At 39.0% G+C, this 18,765-nt stretch overlaps 1 protein-coding gene across 5 annotated transcripts in view; it reads left to right on the forward strand.

Annotated features, from left to right (window-relative positions):
- POLK (DNA polymerase kappa) overlaps positions 1-18,765 on the forward strand; it is a 49,750-nt gene that overhangs the window by 16,773 nt on the left and 14,212 nt on the right. For 3 of the 5 annotated variants that reach the window (XM_089494343.1, XM_089494335.1, XM_089494350.1), the window contains exons 5-11: positions 2,583-2,735; positions 5,906-6,037; positions 7,986-8,139; positions 10,081-10,332; positions 12,913-13,037; positions 17,339-17,505; positions 18,464-18,496. In XM_089494343.1, the coding sequence (XP_089350469.1) occupies positions 2,583-2,735; positions 5,906-6,037; positions 7,986-8,139; positions 10,081-10,332; positions 12,913-13,037; positions 17,339-17,505; positions 18,464-18,496 (1,016 nt within the window). The remainder of the gene's footprint in view (positions 1-2,582; positions 2,736-5,905; positions 6,038-7,985; positions 8,140-10,080; positions 10,333-12,912; positions 13,038-17,338; positions 17,506-18,463; positions 18,497-18,765) is intronic. The other 2 variants (XM_089494349.1, XM_089494358.1) reach the window with 2 other exon arrangements.

The raw sequence follows: 18,765 nt of genomic DNA on the forward strand, positions 1-18,765 counted from the left end.
TGGGGAAGTAAAACTTTTATATGTCAAGCCTTAGGATGTGAGTAGAGAATTCTTCAGATAACATGTGATAGCCTTATATTTGAACATGGTATTAAGATCATTTTTGTCAAAACATTTGCTCTTCAAATATACAAAAGCCAGGTTGTTACATGGTGCATTCAGTCTTATCAACCTCTTGTCTGAACTCCAGGTGCACATTCTTTTTTTGGAGTGCCCCAACTGGTTTTTCTGGGTCTTCTAACCTTCATCTTCAACACCCTCAAAAGCTATTTAAGCTGTTATGACTGAAATCCTTTTTCTTTTGGGTGTGTGACAGTCAGAGTGTGTGAGAGAGAACGAATAAACCTTCCAGGGTCCAAAAGATACTGCAGAAATAATCCAGTTTGAGACTGCTTTAACTGCTCTGGCTCAATACTAGGGAATTCTGGGAAATGTAGTTTGGTGAATTTAGCTTTCTCTATCAGACATCGCTTTGGTGCCACAACAAATTACAATTCCCAGGATTTCCTAGCATTGAGCCAGGGCAGTTAAAGCATTCTCAAAATGTATTATTTCTGCATTATGTTTTGGACCCAAGTTAACTTGACTGCCTTCACAGTCTTATGTCCGTAATCTGGAAAAGGGTCTTGTAGAAACTTTCATACTGAAAGAAAGAAGTTGGTACCATAAATATATCTTCTGGTGCAAGTGGATGAACAGGTGACATATTATGGATGATGTGATGACATTTCTTGAGTAACTGAGTTGGCAGAGTTAGCATCTGGTGACAAGGCCTTATACCCATCTCCCCATCTGTGCTGTGGGTCCTCCTATAGGTATGTAACTGTGTGAAATTGGGAGACTGTAAGCAAGTAAAGTCCTGCCACCAAGAGCCTGAGAGAGAGAGAGAGAGAGAGAGAGAGATTATTGTCCAGAATAGGTTGTAGTTAATTTATGATATGTCTTAGTGGTCTCAGGGGTTCTGCCATTTTCTGTCTTTAGTCTGGAATGTAATAAATTAGTCCTGGGTACAAGTCTTTGCACCAGAGGATGAACTGGAATAAATCAAACATTAGGAATGGGAATATTTAAAAAAAAGCCAACAGTTAGAGAACCCTTCATTCTTCCTGGACATTCCATCTTGGACCTCAGAACACTAGTCCTTCTACAGTAAAACTACAAAGGAAGTTTGGAAAGAGAAACAGCAGAATTGGAATATATCCACAAACTCTAGACAGTGGGTTGAACAGAGAATATGGTTTCTTGGCACACTATGAAGTTTATCGCACCGGGCTTGTGGGCCGTTCTCAGAATGGCCCAGCAGGAAATGGAACGAGTGGGGGACGGATTTTACCGCACACTCCAGTCCCTCACTCATTCCGTTCCCCCTCTCTTCTGTTCCCATTTCTGTTTCTGTTCTCAAAAATTCCCCCCTCTGGAACGGAATGGGCATGGAAGAGAGGGGGAACGGAGTGAATGAGGGACTGGAGTGTGCGGTAAAATCCGTCCCCCACTCGTTCCGCACTCATTCCTGCTCCTTCCGTTCCATTCTCAGAACGGATCGTGCAGGAACAGTGCGATAAACTTCCATATTAGAACAGTAGTTACTACCCAAGCCTCATGAGGGCTCTCCTGCCCATTTTATCACATCCCCTTTCTGGTTCCCATCCAGCATCATCCTACATTTTAATAACTCCCTCCACCATTCATATGGTTATCTACTCCCATTGGCTTTAGCCCACCTCTTTCCCCCCAAGGATAATTAAAACTGAACTTTTCACCTCATCACCCACCCACAAGCTTTCTATTGCTATTCGCAAACACACATTCATAGGTATAAATGTTTGTCCCTAGGCACTTTACTCCATAAATCTGTAGAAGCAGACTTAATCTACAAAGTTTATGCTACCAACGTCTTTCTTTCAGTTTCAAAGGTGTTATAAGACACCTTTGCATGCTGATCCAGACTAACGTAGGCTATGTCTTTGAATTCTTCATATCTGCATTTATATTTGTATTTTCAGCAAGTGTATTTGTGCTTGCAGTCTCTAAAACACGGCCAGAATAAGATGCCAGATACTGCTGGATAAAGCAAGAGAAGGCATCTGAGTTTCATGAACCATATGGTATCAGAGTCTATCTTGTACAGTAATAGCTTGGCAGCATCTACTGAAGTTTCTGTTAGAGATCTGGGATTTCCACAGAGCCTTTCCTTAACTACACAAAAAAGTACAGGATTATATTTATTTTTTTACTACATTAATTTAGCTAATCATGTCATACTGTTTGTATGTGTATGAACCAATTTCCTGAGTCACAGTTTAAAGATCATTTGTAATGGAATCCTTATAGTGATTATTACTTAATGTGACAATTGCCCTGGTGACATGCTATCTTAAAGCTGCTGACATGCACCTTCTTTTACAGGACTACAAATATGTATGTATGTATGTATGTATGTATGTATATAAATAGTCCTAAAATATTATCTATAACACTATAGCTATTTTTATAGGTTTAACAAAAATGTTGATGGAAGGTCACAGTATGACTGGAAAAAATTCTGTATCTTCATACACTTGCCTTAATTTACTCCTACACAGATGGATCAATTTGTGATGGAAATGGAACGGAACCGTGATCTTAGCTGTACTATTGTGCATATTGACATGGATGCCTTTTATGCAGCTGTAGAAATGCGAGATAATCCAGAGCTGAGAGACAAGCCCATTGCAGTGGGATCAATGAGTATGTTGGTAAGATGGAAATCTTTGTTACAAAAATACATAAGTTTTCATAATCTTTCATTTAGAAGAATGTGTCAGTTCTTATGATAAACATATTCAAACAAAATAATTCAGAGACCACAACTTTAAAAAATCCTTTAGATTCTGCACTTCTTGCATCCATCTGAAGGCAGAATATCTGAGCAACAACACTGTTAGGTAGGCAGTATAAATTACTGATGACAATTTCCACTTGATTGACATGGAAGACATGATTTAGAAGGTGAGAAAATGATGATGGGCTGGGATAGGATCTGTAAAAGCTATGTTCCAAAATATAAGAGATCAACAGATGAAATTAATAGGGTGATGGTACAGGACTCCTTCTCAATTAGCATTTTTCAATAAAAACTTATCAGCAAAGTGTTGGCATTGTGGTGGATCCACGGGTTTCTATATGCATATGTGGTGGGATTATCCTTTTGTTCAGAAATTTTGGGGTTAAGTGATAAGAAAGATTAATAAAATTATAGGCAAGGACATTCATTTGAGCAAAGAGAATTTTATAACATTACATTTGAAGAATAAGGGAATGAATAATAATGAAGAAAAAGCATTAAAGTATATATTAAAAAGTAACACAAGCCATGATAGTATCAGGATGGAAAGAAAGTAAAAATTGGAACTTGAACAAGGTAGATAAGTATTTGGCAGACAACTTGCTGTTCGATATATTAGAGATAGAAGATTAAAATATACTGGGGAAAGGAGGGAAGAAGCTTGGAACTTGGGTTGGAAAATGACAATTCCCATTTGACTGACATGAAAGACATAGTTTAGAATGGTGGGTAAATGGGTAAATAATGATGATTGGGTTGGCATAGGATCTGTAAAAGCCATTTTCCAAAATATCACCTAACCATGATAATCATTATTTAATTCATAAACTATTTCACCTATTGTATATCTAACTAGATTTTTGAAGTGGTAACCATTTCTAAACTTTATTAGTGAACTTTTTGAACTAGGATATCAAAATAATTATTGCTTGACTTCACTAAACACAATGCAAACATTATCTAATTTTTAAACTTTATTTTATATTTGAGATGAAGTAAATTATCCTTCTTCCAGTTGTAATAGAAAGTCTGTTATAGAAATAGTATTAATAGTGAATGAATCAAAGGCCTGTTACAGACTGCCAAAATAAAGCTCCTTCAAGTCACAGTGCAGGTATGGTGTTTCAATGATGCATGCGTCCTAAGAGTCCAGAAGCCACACCAAAGCCAAACACCAGTCCTTAGGGCTGGAGTGTGGCTTTGGTGCAACTTCTGGACTCTTAGGACGCATGCATCATTGAAACACCATACCTCCACTGTGACTCGAAGGAGCTTTATTTTGGCAGTCTGTAACAGGCCAAAGTCATCCGTTATTCTGCTGGTTAACTGGAGATTTCAAGTCCTGATGTAACTACTCTGCACTGGCTGTATGTATTGGTGCATGTAAAAAATTGAGAAATGATTTGTCTGTTTTGGACCCACTGTTTCTGGACCTGATCTAATGGCTTTATCACACGATGCAGGTAAATTGCAATTGTGTGTGTGCTGTGCGCTTTTACGTCTTACACTAGGATAATAGTGTCTTCAGTTGGGGCTTATCTCATGACACCATTCTTCTGTTTTTCTCCCATGGGAAACCGTTTTGAAAGTGTTTCTTTCTATTAACACAAAAATCTATTAATAACCTCCTTTCCTGCTAAAATCCAGGATTGCTTTTTGGGTGGTCAGGGAGTGTGCTTTAGGTGTGGTTTAGGAGCAAAGTTTTGGTTTTCTGACAAGCCCCAGTTGGGAGGGGCTAGTAATTTGCCAATTGAGAAGTAGTGGAAATTTCAATTTGATTTCCTCTCAGTTGGCAAAGTAACAGAGAAGCTTTTAAACTTTTTTCTCTATAGAAAAAAAAAACAATTTTCAAATCTGCCCCCCCCCCTACACACAAACAGCTGGGGCCAAGAGAAGTCAAAACTTTGCTCACTGCCTCTCTCATCCCGCCTCTTTTTCCTGCCCTGTTCCAAAGTCAGTCAGTCTGTCTGTCTGTCTGTCTGTCTGTCTGTCTCACACACACACTCACAGAAGCCTGGAAATAAGTTTTACAGTTTAAAAAACATTTATTTCATTAACTCTGTCTTTGGTTTACTTGTTACCTCTAGCTTCAGACTTAACAATAATTGGCAGATGAAAGCCAGCATTAGTATAGATCAGACAGATAGATCAGTAGTCGCTGGTTTTTATCTACCAGCAATTTGTTAAGTCTGAAGCTAGAAGTATGCTCTAGCCCTATCAGGAAGCTTCCCACCACAAGGAAAAAAGGCTTTTTAAATTAATAAAATCTTTTTTATTAATTTTATAAAATAAAATAAAACACGATGCACATCATCGTACAACTACATCTTGTTCAATTTCTTTTGTAATCTTTATAATTGACAGGTGTATGACCTTTATAACATCTGTTAAATAAAACTTCCTTTGTATATCTCCTCAGTGACCGATCCTTTTTATTTATATTTTTTCCACTCCCTACCCCTCTTTATAACTCCTTCTCACAGTGACATCCTTTAAGGAAAAAAAGTCAAATAAGATTCTTTTCTTTTTTGTATGTGCTTGTGTGCATGTATATATTTGCACCAAACTTGGAAAAGGGGCAGAGATAGTGTCTTGGAGTAGTTACAGTTTGGGCAGTCCCAAATGCTGTGTGTTTTTAGTACAAGTGAAGGTTGCAATCCTGTATCCTAAAGTGCAAAAGGAAAGAGAGCAGTCCCAAATGCATAGCTTTTTACAAATAACACTATTTTAGCAGAAGAAGAGGTTTGTGTGATAAAGCCCTAAGTCCCAGTGCTAAGACAGCCGAGTGTATTTTAAAATCCTTAGTTAAAATCTCTAGGTCAGTAAAGCAGCCATTTTTTTCTGCCTTTGCCCCAAGTCTCTTCATTTTTCATATCTCTAGCAGGTTCATGTCTAAAAAGATTATGGTTTTGGTATATAACATTTGTTATATAACAGGATGCAATTATTACCATATTAAACTGGTACTTGATATCTTTTTTAATGGGACTTGATTGATCTAAGTGATATTCTTATCACAATATACAACCCATTTGAAATGGCTTACCATATGCTTTTAAATTATATCTTTATCTCTTTAAGTCCACTTCAAATTACCATGCTAGACGATATGGGGTACGTGCTGCTATGCCTGGGTTTATTGCTAAGAAGCTGTGCCCACATCTTACTATAGTGCCTTTAAATTTTAAGAAATATGAAGAAGTAAGTAAAGAGGTATGTAATTTAATTTCCATTTGATTTTTGTTCTTCATTTACATGTTTATATAATAACCAACTAGCAATGCCCCAGCACTGTTTTACAAATATAAAAACAAGGATTGTCAGTAAAATCACAAATGGTGCAATAAAGATAGATAGAACAGTCAAAATGAATATAAGATAATATAAGAAGTTAAAAGAGAAGAGCTAGTTATTGCCCTATGACAACAGTGCTAAAATCAAGGGCTAAGTTTATGGCTGAAGAATAAAGTCTTACAGCAGGTACAATTAGAGGTTAAAAGGTAAGCCCCCTCCCAGGACACCTTGAAGAGTAGCACCAGGAGCCCAGGAGATGCCCTTTTTTTTTTTTTTTTTTTTTACAAAAGGATGAAAACTGGAAATCACCTCCTGTTAACTTTTTTTATAAAGATTCTCTTGGGCCTAAAATGACCCAGTAGACATTCCATAAACATGGAATGAAGTTCCAGCTGGTCTTCCCCCCCCCCCCCCGATGACAATGGTGATCGGCTGATGGTGTTTTAATTTTGTTTTTAATATGATTATATTGTATTTTTATGGTGTTTCTGTATTGTTATTGTGTTGTTCACCGCCCTGATCGATGGAAGGGCGGTATATAAATAAAATTTTTATTTTATTATTTATTATGACAAAAGTGCTCCTATTATCTAAGTGTTTGGGGATATTTAGGGCAATTTTTTGTCAAAAAATTTGACCCTCTGCGGGTAAAAAATGACCCTGACGGTAGATATGGTCCATGAGTATGTCCATCCAAATGTTCATCCATTTGATGATTTGAATTTGTCATAAGTATTTCTTGTTCTGAAATTACTTTCACTGAGCTTCATATTTTTGTTAACTAGCTTTGACTTTTAATAAATTATCATGTTAAAACTAATCTTATTAGATATGCAAGGAAGGGCAGTGAAAAGTAGGATTAATGTGTAAAAATGAATCAGTTTTTTCTAGTAGAACTAGCCTTAAGAGAAGTACCTCTTAATAATCCATTAGTACCTCTTAACAATCAGCTGTAGAGAATAGCAGAGTCTTATGTGATGAGTATTTTTTTCCTGTCAACATAAGCAAGTTTCCCTGAGGAGATATAGTTGCCTGCTTAACTATCTCAATTCTCATTTTAAATTCAAGAGAATTAAGCACTTTCTTTCCTGGAAACATGCCAGGGACCTGCTGCTAATGACTCAGAGACCAGCACTTGTCCAAAGGCCACCATTTTGTGTAGCACCGTCCTAACTGGCCTTACTCCTTATCCCGGATGACCTTTGCAACTGCGTTTTCATCAAAGATTCAGAGAAAATGTATAATCAAAAGAAGGAAAGTAATTGCTTCATAATGAAGTATAAGAAATTCAATATAGCTGATGCCAGTCAGAAATATTTTTTAAAATTTGCAATAAGATCCTGAATTACCTAGCACCTAAAATTCAGCAGAGAGGAAAAGTAATAGAAAGCAAGGCTGGAAGAATGTTACATTATACCCGTGCAAGGAACTTTTTGAAATTGTGTGCAACAGTGGTGTGGGGATGGCTGAGAAAGTCTTCTCTCTTACCAGAGAAAGATGTCCTACCAGCTCCCATGCTGCTCAGAAGCCAGTAGTGATGGCTCCCTATCCCATTTCCCATATTGCTTATGGTACCCACAGCCATTTTACACCTGCCTTTGTAGGATCACAACCAACATATAATAATTTAATGGGCTAAATTTTATTACAAGGACAATTTTTGCTATATATAAGTATTGGCATGGATCTAGCCTTTTCCCTATCAGTTGGAAGAGTAGAAACTCTACTCTGTTCCACTGATTCTTTCTCTTTTTGAAGCTCACAGTACGATCTTCCATGTTGAACTATGTAAAACTGGTTGGAAAGGGAACTTGGATCCCCCCCAACAGTGACACATCTTTGTAATTTTATATTAATATTTATCAAGGTTAGAGAAATATTAGCTGAATATGATCCACATTTTATGCCTATGGGCCTTGATGAAGCTTACTTGAACATAACGGAACACTTAGAAGAAAGGAAGAACTGGGATGAAAGCAAGAGAAAACATTTAATCAAAACAAACAGCTCTGCTCTAGATGGTAAGCAATTATCTAAAAGTTTGCCTGTTTTTTGTTTTGCAGTTTTGGGAGGATTATGTGGGCCAAAGTAGCCCAATAGCCATATTTTGAAGCAATTCCTTACCTGAGTTGTCTACTGTAGTGCCCTGCAGGCTGCTTGTCAATGTGAAAAAAGAATAAGTAGGTAGTAATAAGATAGACTAATGCCATAGTTCAGAATTCCACTTTTAATACTTATGTGTAAGAGTCATCTTTCATTTCAGTGTAGAAAGGCTCTTTGCTTATTCCTACTTACTTAGGTAACTGGCTAGAATATATGATTGGTTTTCTAAATTACAAGCCTTAATCAAAGCCCTATTTTACTTTATGAAAAAAACATTATAATTTGTAAAATTCTTACTTATTTATTACTGCATCTTTAGGCCATTCAGTAATGTTTGTTGGGTAGCTTACTTAAAATAAAACTGAGTTATTCGTGCATTAGTAACTTAAACCTATGACAACTGCAGTGCACTTTATTTTGAGCTACACTTAGACCTTATATGGATACTGCAGGTAGTGCAGAAGTAAGCAGCTTGACTGCTTTTTGGGGTCTCCTGCCATATGCACATGTGACTCTTGGGCTGAAAGCTGTTTTCTGCCACTTTGCTACTAAACCAGGCTTAAGTTGTTACACTTAGGGCCAGAGCAGATAGGCATGAAAGAGTGACCTGAGTCTGCTCTGGCCAAAAGCATGTCAGGACTCTGACTGCACGTCCTGCTCTCAAAGTGGGCCACAGATGCAGGGCCAAATCTGTACCACCAGGAGCCAGATTATCCCAGTTCCTTTTTGCTCTGGTCCAAAGATTGGAGTACGGCTTTGGTGCAGCTTTGGGCCACTTTGGAAGCTTGTCACACCTCCAAAGGAACAAGAAGCCACTTCATTTGACCCGTCTGTTCGGGGTCTCAGTTTAGAAAACCCTAAACAGCTCAGGACCAGGTTATCATAAAAACTATCCTAGTCTCTACACTCTGATGGGAAGGCTCTGCTTATTGTACTGAGTCATAGTGAAACCCATTTAGCTGTGGTGTGGAGGAAAACCTTCTCTGTAGTGTTGTCCACCATATGGATTGATTTCTCTATTGGAATCAGGGAGGCTCCCAATGTCGGATATTTCTGCTGCCAACTGAAAATTAATTTGTTTGCCAGGTAACTAACCTAATAAATTAGCCATTTGATTTTAATGAATTATTTTACTGGATTTTTAATTTTGTTTTCTCACCATTTCACTTGGTTTTATTGTATTGTCATTTAAAAATAATAATATTGTCTATCATTTGGAGATTTCACAAAATGAAAAACAGTATAAAAGTATTTGATTATCATTATAAAAATGAAATGTTATCTGTATAAATATTATTGTAATGTGTAACTCATCTGTATGCAGTATTCAAACAATGCTCCTTTTTTGTGGATCTTTGGGCCTTTTAGTTTTCTACCTGGAATAGTTGTCTCACCAGTAATAACAATCACAATACTTATTGTTAACTACTGTCAAGTCAACTGTGACGTATGGCAACTCTATAAATGACAGATAACCAGTGTCCAAAACACATTGCAGAAATAATCCAGTTTGAGACCGCTTTGACTTCCCTGGCTCATTGTTAGAGAAGTATGGGAACTGTAGTTTTGTGAGACATTTAGCCTTCTCTGTCAGAGAGCTCTGGTGTCACAATAAACTACAGTCCCCAGGATTCCCTGTCACTGAGCCAAAGCAGTTAAAACGGTCTTAAACTGGATAATTTCTACAATGTGCTTTGGACCCAAGGCTCCCTAACATTATAATTTAAAAGAGATTTATAAGAATTTGGCAATTGGAATGAATTGAAAGGCTGACCTTCTGCGTAACTGTGGAAAAGAATTTGCAGATGAAAAAGTGTTATGTACAGAGTTCTAATGACTTCTTTTTTATATATAATGAGGTAAACAAAAGAGAATTATGTATGATGAGTCAAAGTTGAGTGAAAATACACATTCCTGTTCACCGGACGTGTTTGGTGATGATATTTTGAAGTGCAAGAAAAATGTTGGCCATCTACTGCACTCAGAAGAAGAAGAACACCTGCAATCAACAGCTCCAACAAAATCAGTTGTCTTTGGAACATCAGCTGAAGAAATAGTGGAGGAAATTCGCTTTAGAATTGAACAAAAAACAAGGCTCACTGCCAGTGCAGGTAACCATGTCTTGTTTGTAATACGTATGATTCAAAAATTCTGTTCCGTACATCTCAACAGGTCACAAGTACACTCTAAATATTCCTGCCATGTAAAGCAGTGCCCAGGTTCTGTTTATAGAAAAAGTAGCTGATATAAGGACAGTGGCTTGCTAAAATCACTTTCTGAGTCATGTACTTGAACTGCAAGAAGGTCCTGTAATGTCCAGGTGTTAATGAACAGTGGTAGTGGTTGTTAACTGCCCTCAAGTCAACCCTGACTAATGGCGACCCTGTGTAGGAGACATCTCCAAGACCCACTGTCTTCCACTGCTTTACTTAGCACCTGTTATCAGCTTCGGCTTATTCGCCAGCTGTGCCCATACCTTGCCCAGAGAGACCTTGAAACGGTGGTACACGCTCTGGTAACCTCTCGATTGGATTTCTGCAATGCGCTCTACATGGGGCAACCCTTATACCATACCCGGAAGCTACAGATGGTACAGAATATAGCAGCCAGACTGGTCACTGGCACTTCCAGGGCCAGTCATATTACACCTATACTTAAAGATCTGCATTGGCTGCCCATTCGCTTCCGGGCACAGTATAAGGTGTTGGTGATAACCTATAAAGCCCTACATGGCTTGGGCCCAGGATACCTGGAGGACCGCCTCTCCCCATACATTCCGCCCCGCACCCTCAGAACATCTGGGCAGCAACTACTGAGGGTTCCAGGGGCTAGACTAGCCTCCACAACGAGGAGGTCATACACCATCGTCGCCCCGGCCCTCTGGAATACGCTGCCCATAGAGCTCCGCTCGGCCACTTCCCTGGCCCAGTTTAGGAGGGAGCTAAAAACCTTCCTATTCCGATTAGCATTCCCCGAATCAAGCTCCAGCTAGTCTTCCCCCCCTTCGACGGCAATGGCAGCTGGCTGATGGGGTTTTAATTTTTGATTTTAATATGGCTGTATTTTAATATGTATTGTGATGTATTTGTAACTGTATTATTAATATGTTGTTCACCGCCCTGATCATTGGAAGGGCGGTATACAAATAAATTTTTTATTTATTTATTATTAGGTCTTGCAGATTCAGGCACATGGCCTCCCTGATTTAGTCCATCTATCTGGGATGCGGTCTTCCTCTTTTTCTTGTACCTTTCCTAGTATTATTGTCTTTTTCAATGGGTCATGCTTTCTCATGGGTCTCCACCACACCACAAGCACAGGTTGATGGGGGCCTGGGGTGAGCAGTGCCAAAGAGTCTAAACAGTCTTATTTTTCACCCTTCTAGACTTAAGTGAAAGGTCACATTCCATTTGAGGAAGAAAGGCTATTTGAGAGCCCCCCAAAAGTTGCAAGGCAGGGAAATAGCTTTAAAATAGACAGTTATGCCCCTCCCCCAGAGACTTCTGAAAGTGTGACTATTCATTTTATTACCAATTATTTTGACAGCAGGACAACTCTGTATTGTTAGGTGTGGGCAGAGGGAGGCAGGGGCGTATTGGATGGCTTGGCAAGCTGTCTAATCTCTAAACCTGATGTGAATAGTTCTTCAGCAGCACTTTGAATTTCAGGTACAAATTGGGAGCCAAGATACCTGTTTATTCAGAAATCAGATGTTACTGGTCCTACTCAGTAGCCTGACAACTTTGTTTTGTATTAACTGCTGATTCTGAACAGTCTTCAGAGGCATTCGTGTCTACAATGCATTGCATTGGCCTTATCTAGACATTACCAGAACATAGCTGTTTTTGTCTTGGAGAAGTTGGCTAACCAGCCAAGTGAAAGTTGGAAAGTTTTCCACTTGAGCTTCCAGTGAGAAAGCTAGATCTATGACAATTCTCAGAGTATTAAACATTTCCTTTACAATGGACTACACTGCATCTAGAAGTAGATTATTGATAAGAGACTGCTTATTTATAATTAGTATAGTGTTTTAAAATGGTTGCATTTGGTGTTAAATAATGTCAGTATGTAAAATTTGCTGTGATTTTATTGGAACTTTTTAATTTTGTTGGGATCTTTTAATTTTAGTTGAATATTTAATTCTGTGCATCTCAACTCTGGGAAAAGATAGGATAAAAATTAAATGAATAGAGACACTGTTGGAAGTTATTCTATTTTAGCATTTCAACTGCTTCATCTGAATTGGATATTAAAAAGGATAAAGTGTTGCTGATGGTGCCTCATTCCAGATTCTCAGATTGCCATAGCAGTTTCATGTAGGTGTTCAAACCATATTTCTTTAAAAATTGTTTCATTTCAATTTAATTTTTCCATTTCATTTGCATGACTGGTGCACAGTTGTTTGGCAACCGTCTTAGCTTTGCATACTCTTTCTTTTTTTTAAATAGTTTTATTTATTTATTTTAAAATACATCATTTGTACTCTTTCAATACTACATACGAATGGTTGTACTTTATTGTTGTGAGAATTTTCATAAGCTCAGAATTGTGAACATGGTTGTTAGAACTTCTTCATCTCTTTGAAAATGTGTTCAACTAAAATAAAAACCAGTTGTGTTCATCACATATTTAACACTAGAATTTTCTCTCTAAAATGACAGGGAATAGCATTTTGTTTTATTTCTGCTTAGGTATTGCTCCAAATACAATGTTGGCAAAAATGTGCAGTGATCAAAATAAACCTAATGGTCAATACAGAATCCCCCCAGACAGAGAAGCTGTGATGAACTTCATCAAGGATTTAGCCATCAGGAAGGTGAGAAGTTATGATTTATTAATTATTCAGTGGTGTTGTCTTTATTACCATTGGTATCAACTAGGGATGTATTGCTGTAAATTATTTGTTCCTGCAGGTCAGAATGCTTAATTCTCTCAACTACAGGACCCTCTTCTTGCAGGGGAGAAAGTCTCCCTTGCCACTCCCCCCTTCCTTTTCCTTTGTCTCCCGAGCAGTAGGAGGAACTGAGTGAGGATCACAGAGGCTGTAGCCTTACGCCATTCTGGCTAACCCCCCTCCCTTCACTCACACCCTGCATGATATTAGAAAGATGGAGAGGACCTGAGTGAGGTTCATGAAAGCTACAGCCTTTTTCTACCCTGGCTTGACTTCCCTTTGCTTGTTATCTCCCCCCCCCCCCCCGCTCTCCATGACATCAAGGGGATGGGAGAATTATTATTATTATTATTATTATTATTATTATTATTATTAACTTTTATTTATGAAGCACTGTAAATTTACACAGTGCTGTACATGCAATATTTTTAGTTAGACGGTTCCCTGCCCTCGGGCTTACAATCTAAAAAGACATGACACAGAAGGAGAAGGGAGTGGTGGTGGGAAAGGGTAAGAGGTCCAGCAGTTCCTCTCTACCTCCGAGGCCTGGACCAAGGCAGATGGACTGGAGGGAGGGCTTGGCTTCAAAATGGAAGGTTAATCTTCATCCAGGGAAAATACATACTCTCAAGTAGGATAATACATATACAATACATAACAATACAGGAAATGGTTTGATAAACAGGCAACAAAAGAATATCAGATAGTAAGCGACAATTATGCAATGCCTGGGAAGGCTTCTCTGAACAGGATGGTTTTCAACTCCGTTTTGAAGCTAGTTAAAGAAGTGATGGCTCTTGCTTGTGGGGGAAGAAGGTTCCAGGAGTGAGGGGCAGCAAATGAAAAGGGGCGAATCTGGGATGGGGCAGAGGAAATCCTGGGCTGAGACAGCAGACCTTGACTACCAGAACGGAGGGCCCGAGTGGGAAGGTGAGGAGAAAGAAGGTCTGATAAGTAAGGAGGGGCCAGTCCATGGAGGGCTTTGAATGTCGACAGCAGGAGCTTATACTGAATGCGGAAAGGGAGAGGGAGCCAGTGAAGGGATGCCAACACAGGAGAGATGTGGTCAGAGCGGTGGGTGGAAGTGATAATGCGTGCAGGTGAATGCTGGACAGATTAAAGGACGGAGGTGAGAAAGAGGAAGCCCAGCCAGGAGGACATTACAGTAATCAAGTCGTGAGATCACTAGGGCATGGACCTGGATCTTGGCAGTGGAGGCGGAGAGATATGGTTGGATTTTGGCAATATTGTACAAAAAGAATCTACAAGCCTTGGCTGTGGTCTGGATCTGAGGGATACACGACAGAGAAGAGTCAAAGATAAAACCAAGACTGCGGGCTTGCTGGACTGGTTGAATAGAAATGTTGTCCACAGAGACAGAAAAGGAGTGTTGAAGGGTGGGCTTAGGAGGAAAGACAAGAAGCTCCGTCTTGGACATGTTGAGCTTCAAACGCCGATGGCGCATCCAAGAGATTATCATGGAGGCTATAGCCTTCCACAGTCCTGGTTCAGCACTTATCTCCCAGCACTGCTGGGAAGGAGCAGCTGAGAGAGGAGGATTATACTCACCACTTGCATTCTGATACCTGGTTCAAAATGATGCAGATATTGTGGTGGTGTACCCACAAAGATCCTCCTCACTTGCCAGCCAATGGGAATAGGTGAATCAGGAGTGGGAAGGAGGTAGGAGGTTTGAAGATAGGGGCTTGGGCAGAAAAAAGAAAAGGGCTTGAGGTTTCTTCTCATCAGTGTCTTTGGACTCTTGAGAAGCCCCTTTCTCATGTTTTTTCCTTGAGTCTTCAAATATTCTTTGCACCCTCATAACTGCAAACAATAGACTATCTGTTCTCCTTCTGAGTCTTCATCGCTTATATGCTTTAAAGGATTTTGCACTCCCTAATAGCATTCAAATCCATTTCTTGTACATTTACATTAGGTATGCACAGAGTGCATCACATTCCAATGAACTGGGATAGATGTGATCCCTTTTGCACTTCAGCTATCTGTGTGTTCCAAAAACTGACTCTACAAGGCTATGAAACTCTTCAGAGGTGTTTTTGGGTAGCCTGAAAGACTGTGGGGCAGGGGAAATGCTAAGTGTTTCATCAGCAGAATGTTGAATTTAGCCTCTTATCTGTAGGTTTTATATTCCCCCTGCCCAGAGCTTGAACCAAGCAAAATGAAAGTGTACTGTTTTCAAGTCTTCTAATTTTGTGATTATAGTAATGATTATTTTATTATTTTATGCTTTTTCAAAAACTACTTTGAAGGCTTTCTTGTAGTTTAAAAAATCAGAGAAATGAGAAATAAAAAACATTGGAGGTAGTTGCTTTGCCCTGTTTAAGAAAGATTCCAAAAGTTTTAGTAGTATAATAAGGACCACATAAAAATTTACAAAGTGAGCAGCGTACAGTGGAACTTTGTGTATGGGAGAAATCTTCCCTCCAGTAAGCAATGTTACCCAATTTGACTTCTTTTACTGCATTGTGCAAATCTCCATATTTGCTAATATAAAGATTATCACATTTTTCTTTGCTTTTCTTCTCTCCATTACAAAGGACGTCTCTGTTCTTCTGATTAGTGCTAGAGTAACTGCTGCCTTTTATACTTTCAGAAGGAATGCTGCCATTACATCTTTGCCCCAGTAACTTTTGATATAGCCTGAGATCCTTTTGTTGTATGTGGCACATAACACTGAAGCTGTCCCCATTTTCGTATCTCTATATCTGATGAATCACTACCCTTTTTTCTACCTTTGGAGATGCTTTGTGAAATGCCAGTGAGAGCGTCTTATCTTGCCTGTTATTTTTTAGGATTTACCTCCCTCCACAGTCTCTAGACATTAAATGTCAGAGCAGGAAGCAAATGCCTCTTGTTTTAGGTGAACATGTGGGTAAATACTCATGCATGAATACTCAGGACCCATGTAACATACAACCAGTTAATTGCTGACACTCTTGCTTTTGTAAGACATTTTGAAATGCTAATAATTGTATTCTGTTTTCCGAGTAGAATGAACAATCAAGCTCTTGGCTTTTAAATCAGTTAGGTCAGTGCTCTGTGAAGCAAATACACCCACTAGTATTTTTAAATCCCTATCCCATGGAGTGGGACATCATCAGGTAATGGAAGTGGAGTTGTATAGGTTATTTAATCTCTACACTATTTTAAGGTTTTAAAATGACTAAGAAATGTAGACTAGGATGCAGACTCTCCGCTCTTACCATCAATAAAGCTAAATTAGATCAGCACCACAGGTAACTTTCCTATCTTACAATGGAGTTCCTATAATAAAGCCTTTACTATAGTTTGTTTCTCCAAGCCATTGGTGTCTTTACTCCTTAATCCATACCTCTTACTACTGCAGGTATTCTCTGTAATTTCATCATAACTGGCAACATATTTTTCCCTGCCTTGTGTGTTTCTTTGGCTGCCACTTTGAGTCTGTAAATGAGCTACAATTAAGTCAGAAGCTTACTTGCTTACTACTTTGTGTGCTGTGAGATGTATTAGGTGGCCCTAAATAGAGGTTAGAGACATTGGCGCTTAGGTAGAGGGTGTAGCTTTCAGAAAAGCTACAGCCTTGGTGGCTTCCTCCCTCAACTCATTTAAGCACTGGTATTAGCATTCTGCTGGTCTCAGAGCAAAATAAAATGCGTTGACTTTCTACCAGATAAATTTCCTTATCTGTTTGAATGTACATGGTTTATAAGTAAACTGAACCTTCCAGTTGAACATTGGAAATGTCAGTGCAGAAAATGCAGTAGGCTCACCCAGTACAGGCAGCACTCAGCAAGACCATATAACTATTTTTTTTTAAAAAAAAAGAAAGTTACACTTTCAAAGATAATAGCTAAGTTGATGTCACTCTTTTCTAATTTACATAATGCTTTCTATGTTAGAACTTTCTCTTATGATTAATTATGGGGAATAAATGAGATTGATAAGTATTCTGTCTACTAGAGGAAAGCATGGTTTCATTGTTTTAGAAGTACTCTAGCTTGTATGCAGAGGTGTTCTACTATCAGTAGAACAAAATCACTGTGGCAGATCGAATTCCTCTTTCACCAGTGTCCCAGGTGCCCTCTGAATCTGCTCTGGAGGGTTTGGATGCTTCCAGAGAAAATGTAGGGTGCTGTGAGGAGTGGTACGCATACTCCTGTTGCCCAAACAGGGTTTGGCTTAGCTTCCAGATTTATTGGTGTATATTAACTGTGTTTCAGGTGCCTGGCATTGGAAAAGTAACAGAGAAGATGCTCAGAGTTTTGGGAATTGTGACATGCACTGACCTTTACCAGCAGAGGGCACTGATTTCTCTACTCTTTTCTGAAACATCTTGGCGTAATTTCTTGGAAATCTCTCTTGGTTTGGGTTCTACACGTTTAGAAAGGTATTTGTGTGTAATTAACTGTGTTCAATCCAAATGTTTTGCACATCTTTTATTAGCAAGGTAGGCTTTGCTTTTCAGCATAGGAAAGGAATGCATGAAGTTGCCCTTTGCTAAGTCAAGGATATGTTTCATCAAACCCAATATTTATTCTGACTCGCAGCATCATTTGAGATTGTCAAGCAGATGTTGTTCTTCTTTCTTCTTTAGATTGTTAAATGTAAAATAGCATATATTTTATATCTGTAAATTAGGTTTAGGCAACTTTGGGCCATTCACTTCTTCTTCAAAATAGAATAAGAGCAATTCAGGGAGCTGGGAAGGGATGGGGGTAATAGAAAAACAGTGCTTAGCTTGCTTTTGTTTTAGATTGTAAAAGAGATTTGTTCTCTTAAAAGCAAAGTAAAACTACAAACTTACAAAATCTAATGAAACATGAGTTACTGATGTTTTATCGCTTTTATATCATGTACATTACAGTGATTAAATTTTTAGTTATATGTATGTGTGATTCATGCTATCTCTGTATAAACTGCTCAGAAATGTTAAGATTTCATTATTTGGATATACAATATTGAAATATAATTGGTTAATTTTTCATAGGCCCAGTACAAACTGGTGCAAAATGCCAGCCTGGGGTTGATTTTAGGGCTCGGGAGAGCAGAGCGTCTGCATGCTCCTGCCTACTGCACCATAATGGCTTGCCCCCATCCACACGGGGGGCGCCATGATGACGTTACACATGACACAGCATCCAAATGGTGCGGCGCTGCATGGGTGTCATTGTTGTGCACGAGGGCACCAATGGCATCTGGTGCGTGGCCTAAAAAGAAACCATTCGGTTTCTGTGTCCTCTGTGTGCAGCAGAAAGGGGCGGTATCTTGGCATTCCTTTCGCCTCATCTGTATCCCCCCTTAGTCTGCTTTTGTCTGGATATTCATATTTTTCTTTCCTTTTAAAGGGATGGAGAAAGAAAAAGTATGAGCACTGAAAGGTAGGTACTGATACACATGTACATAAACACTTGTGAATCACCTTAGCACTCGGATTTCCTTAAGTAAAAATACAGTGTGCCCTTTGTTTACGCAGGGTATCCGTTCTGGAACCCCCCCGCGTAAAACAAAAATGCCTATGCTCATGCCCCATTCTCCCCACGCGGCTTTCAGCGTGTGCTGAAAGCCGTGTAAAGCATGCCCGTGTATGACGCGGGCGCACTGTACTGTCAAGTTTTTTCTTGGTGCTAGAAACATAGTACAGAACTGG

This window comes from Sceloporus occidentalis, unplaced genomic scaffold, assembly GCF_023333645.1.
Source record: "Sceloporus occidentalis isolate IW3139 unplaced genomic scaffold, rSceOcc1.0.p SCAF_1, whole genome shotgun sequence".
NCBI lineage: Eukaryota > Metazoa > Chordata > Lepidosauria > Squamata > Phrynosomatidae > Sceloporus > Sceloporus occidentalis.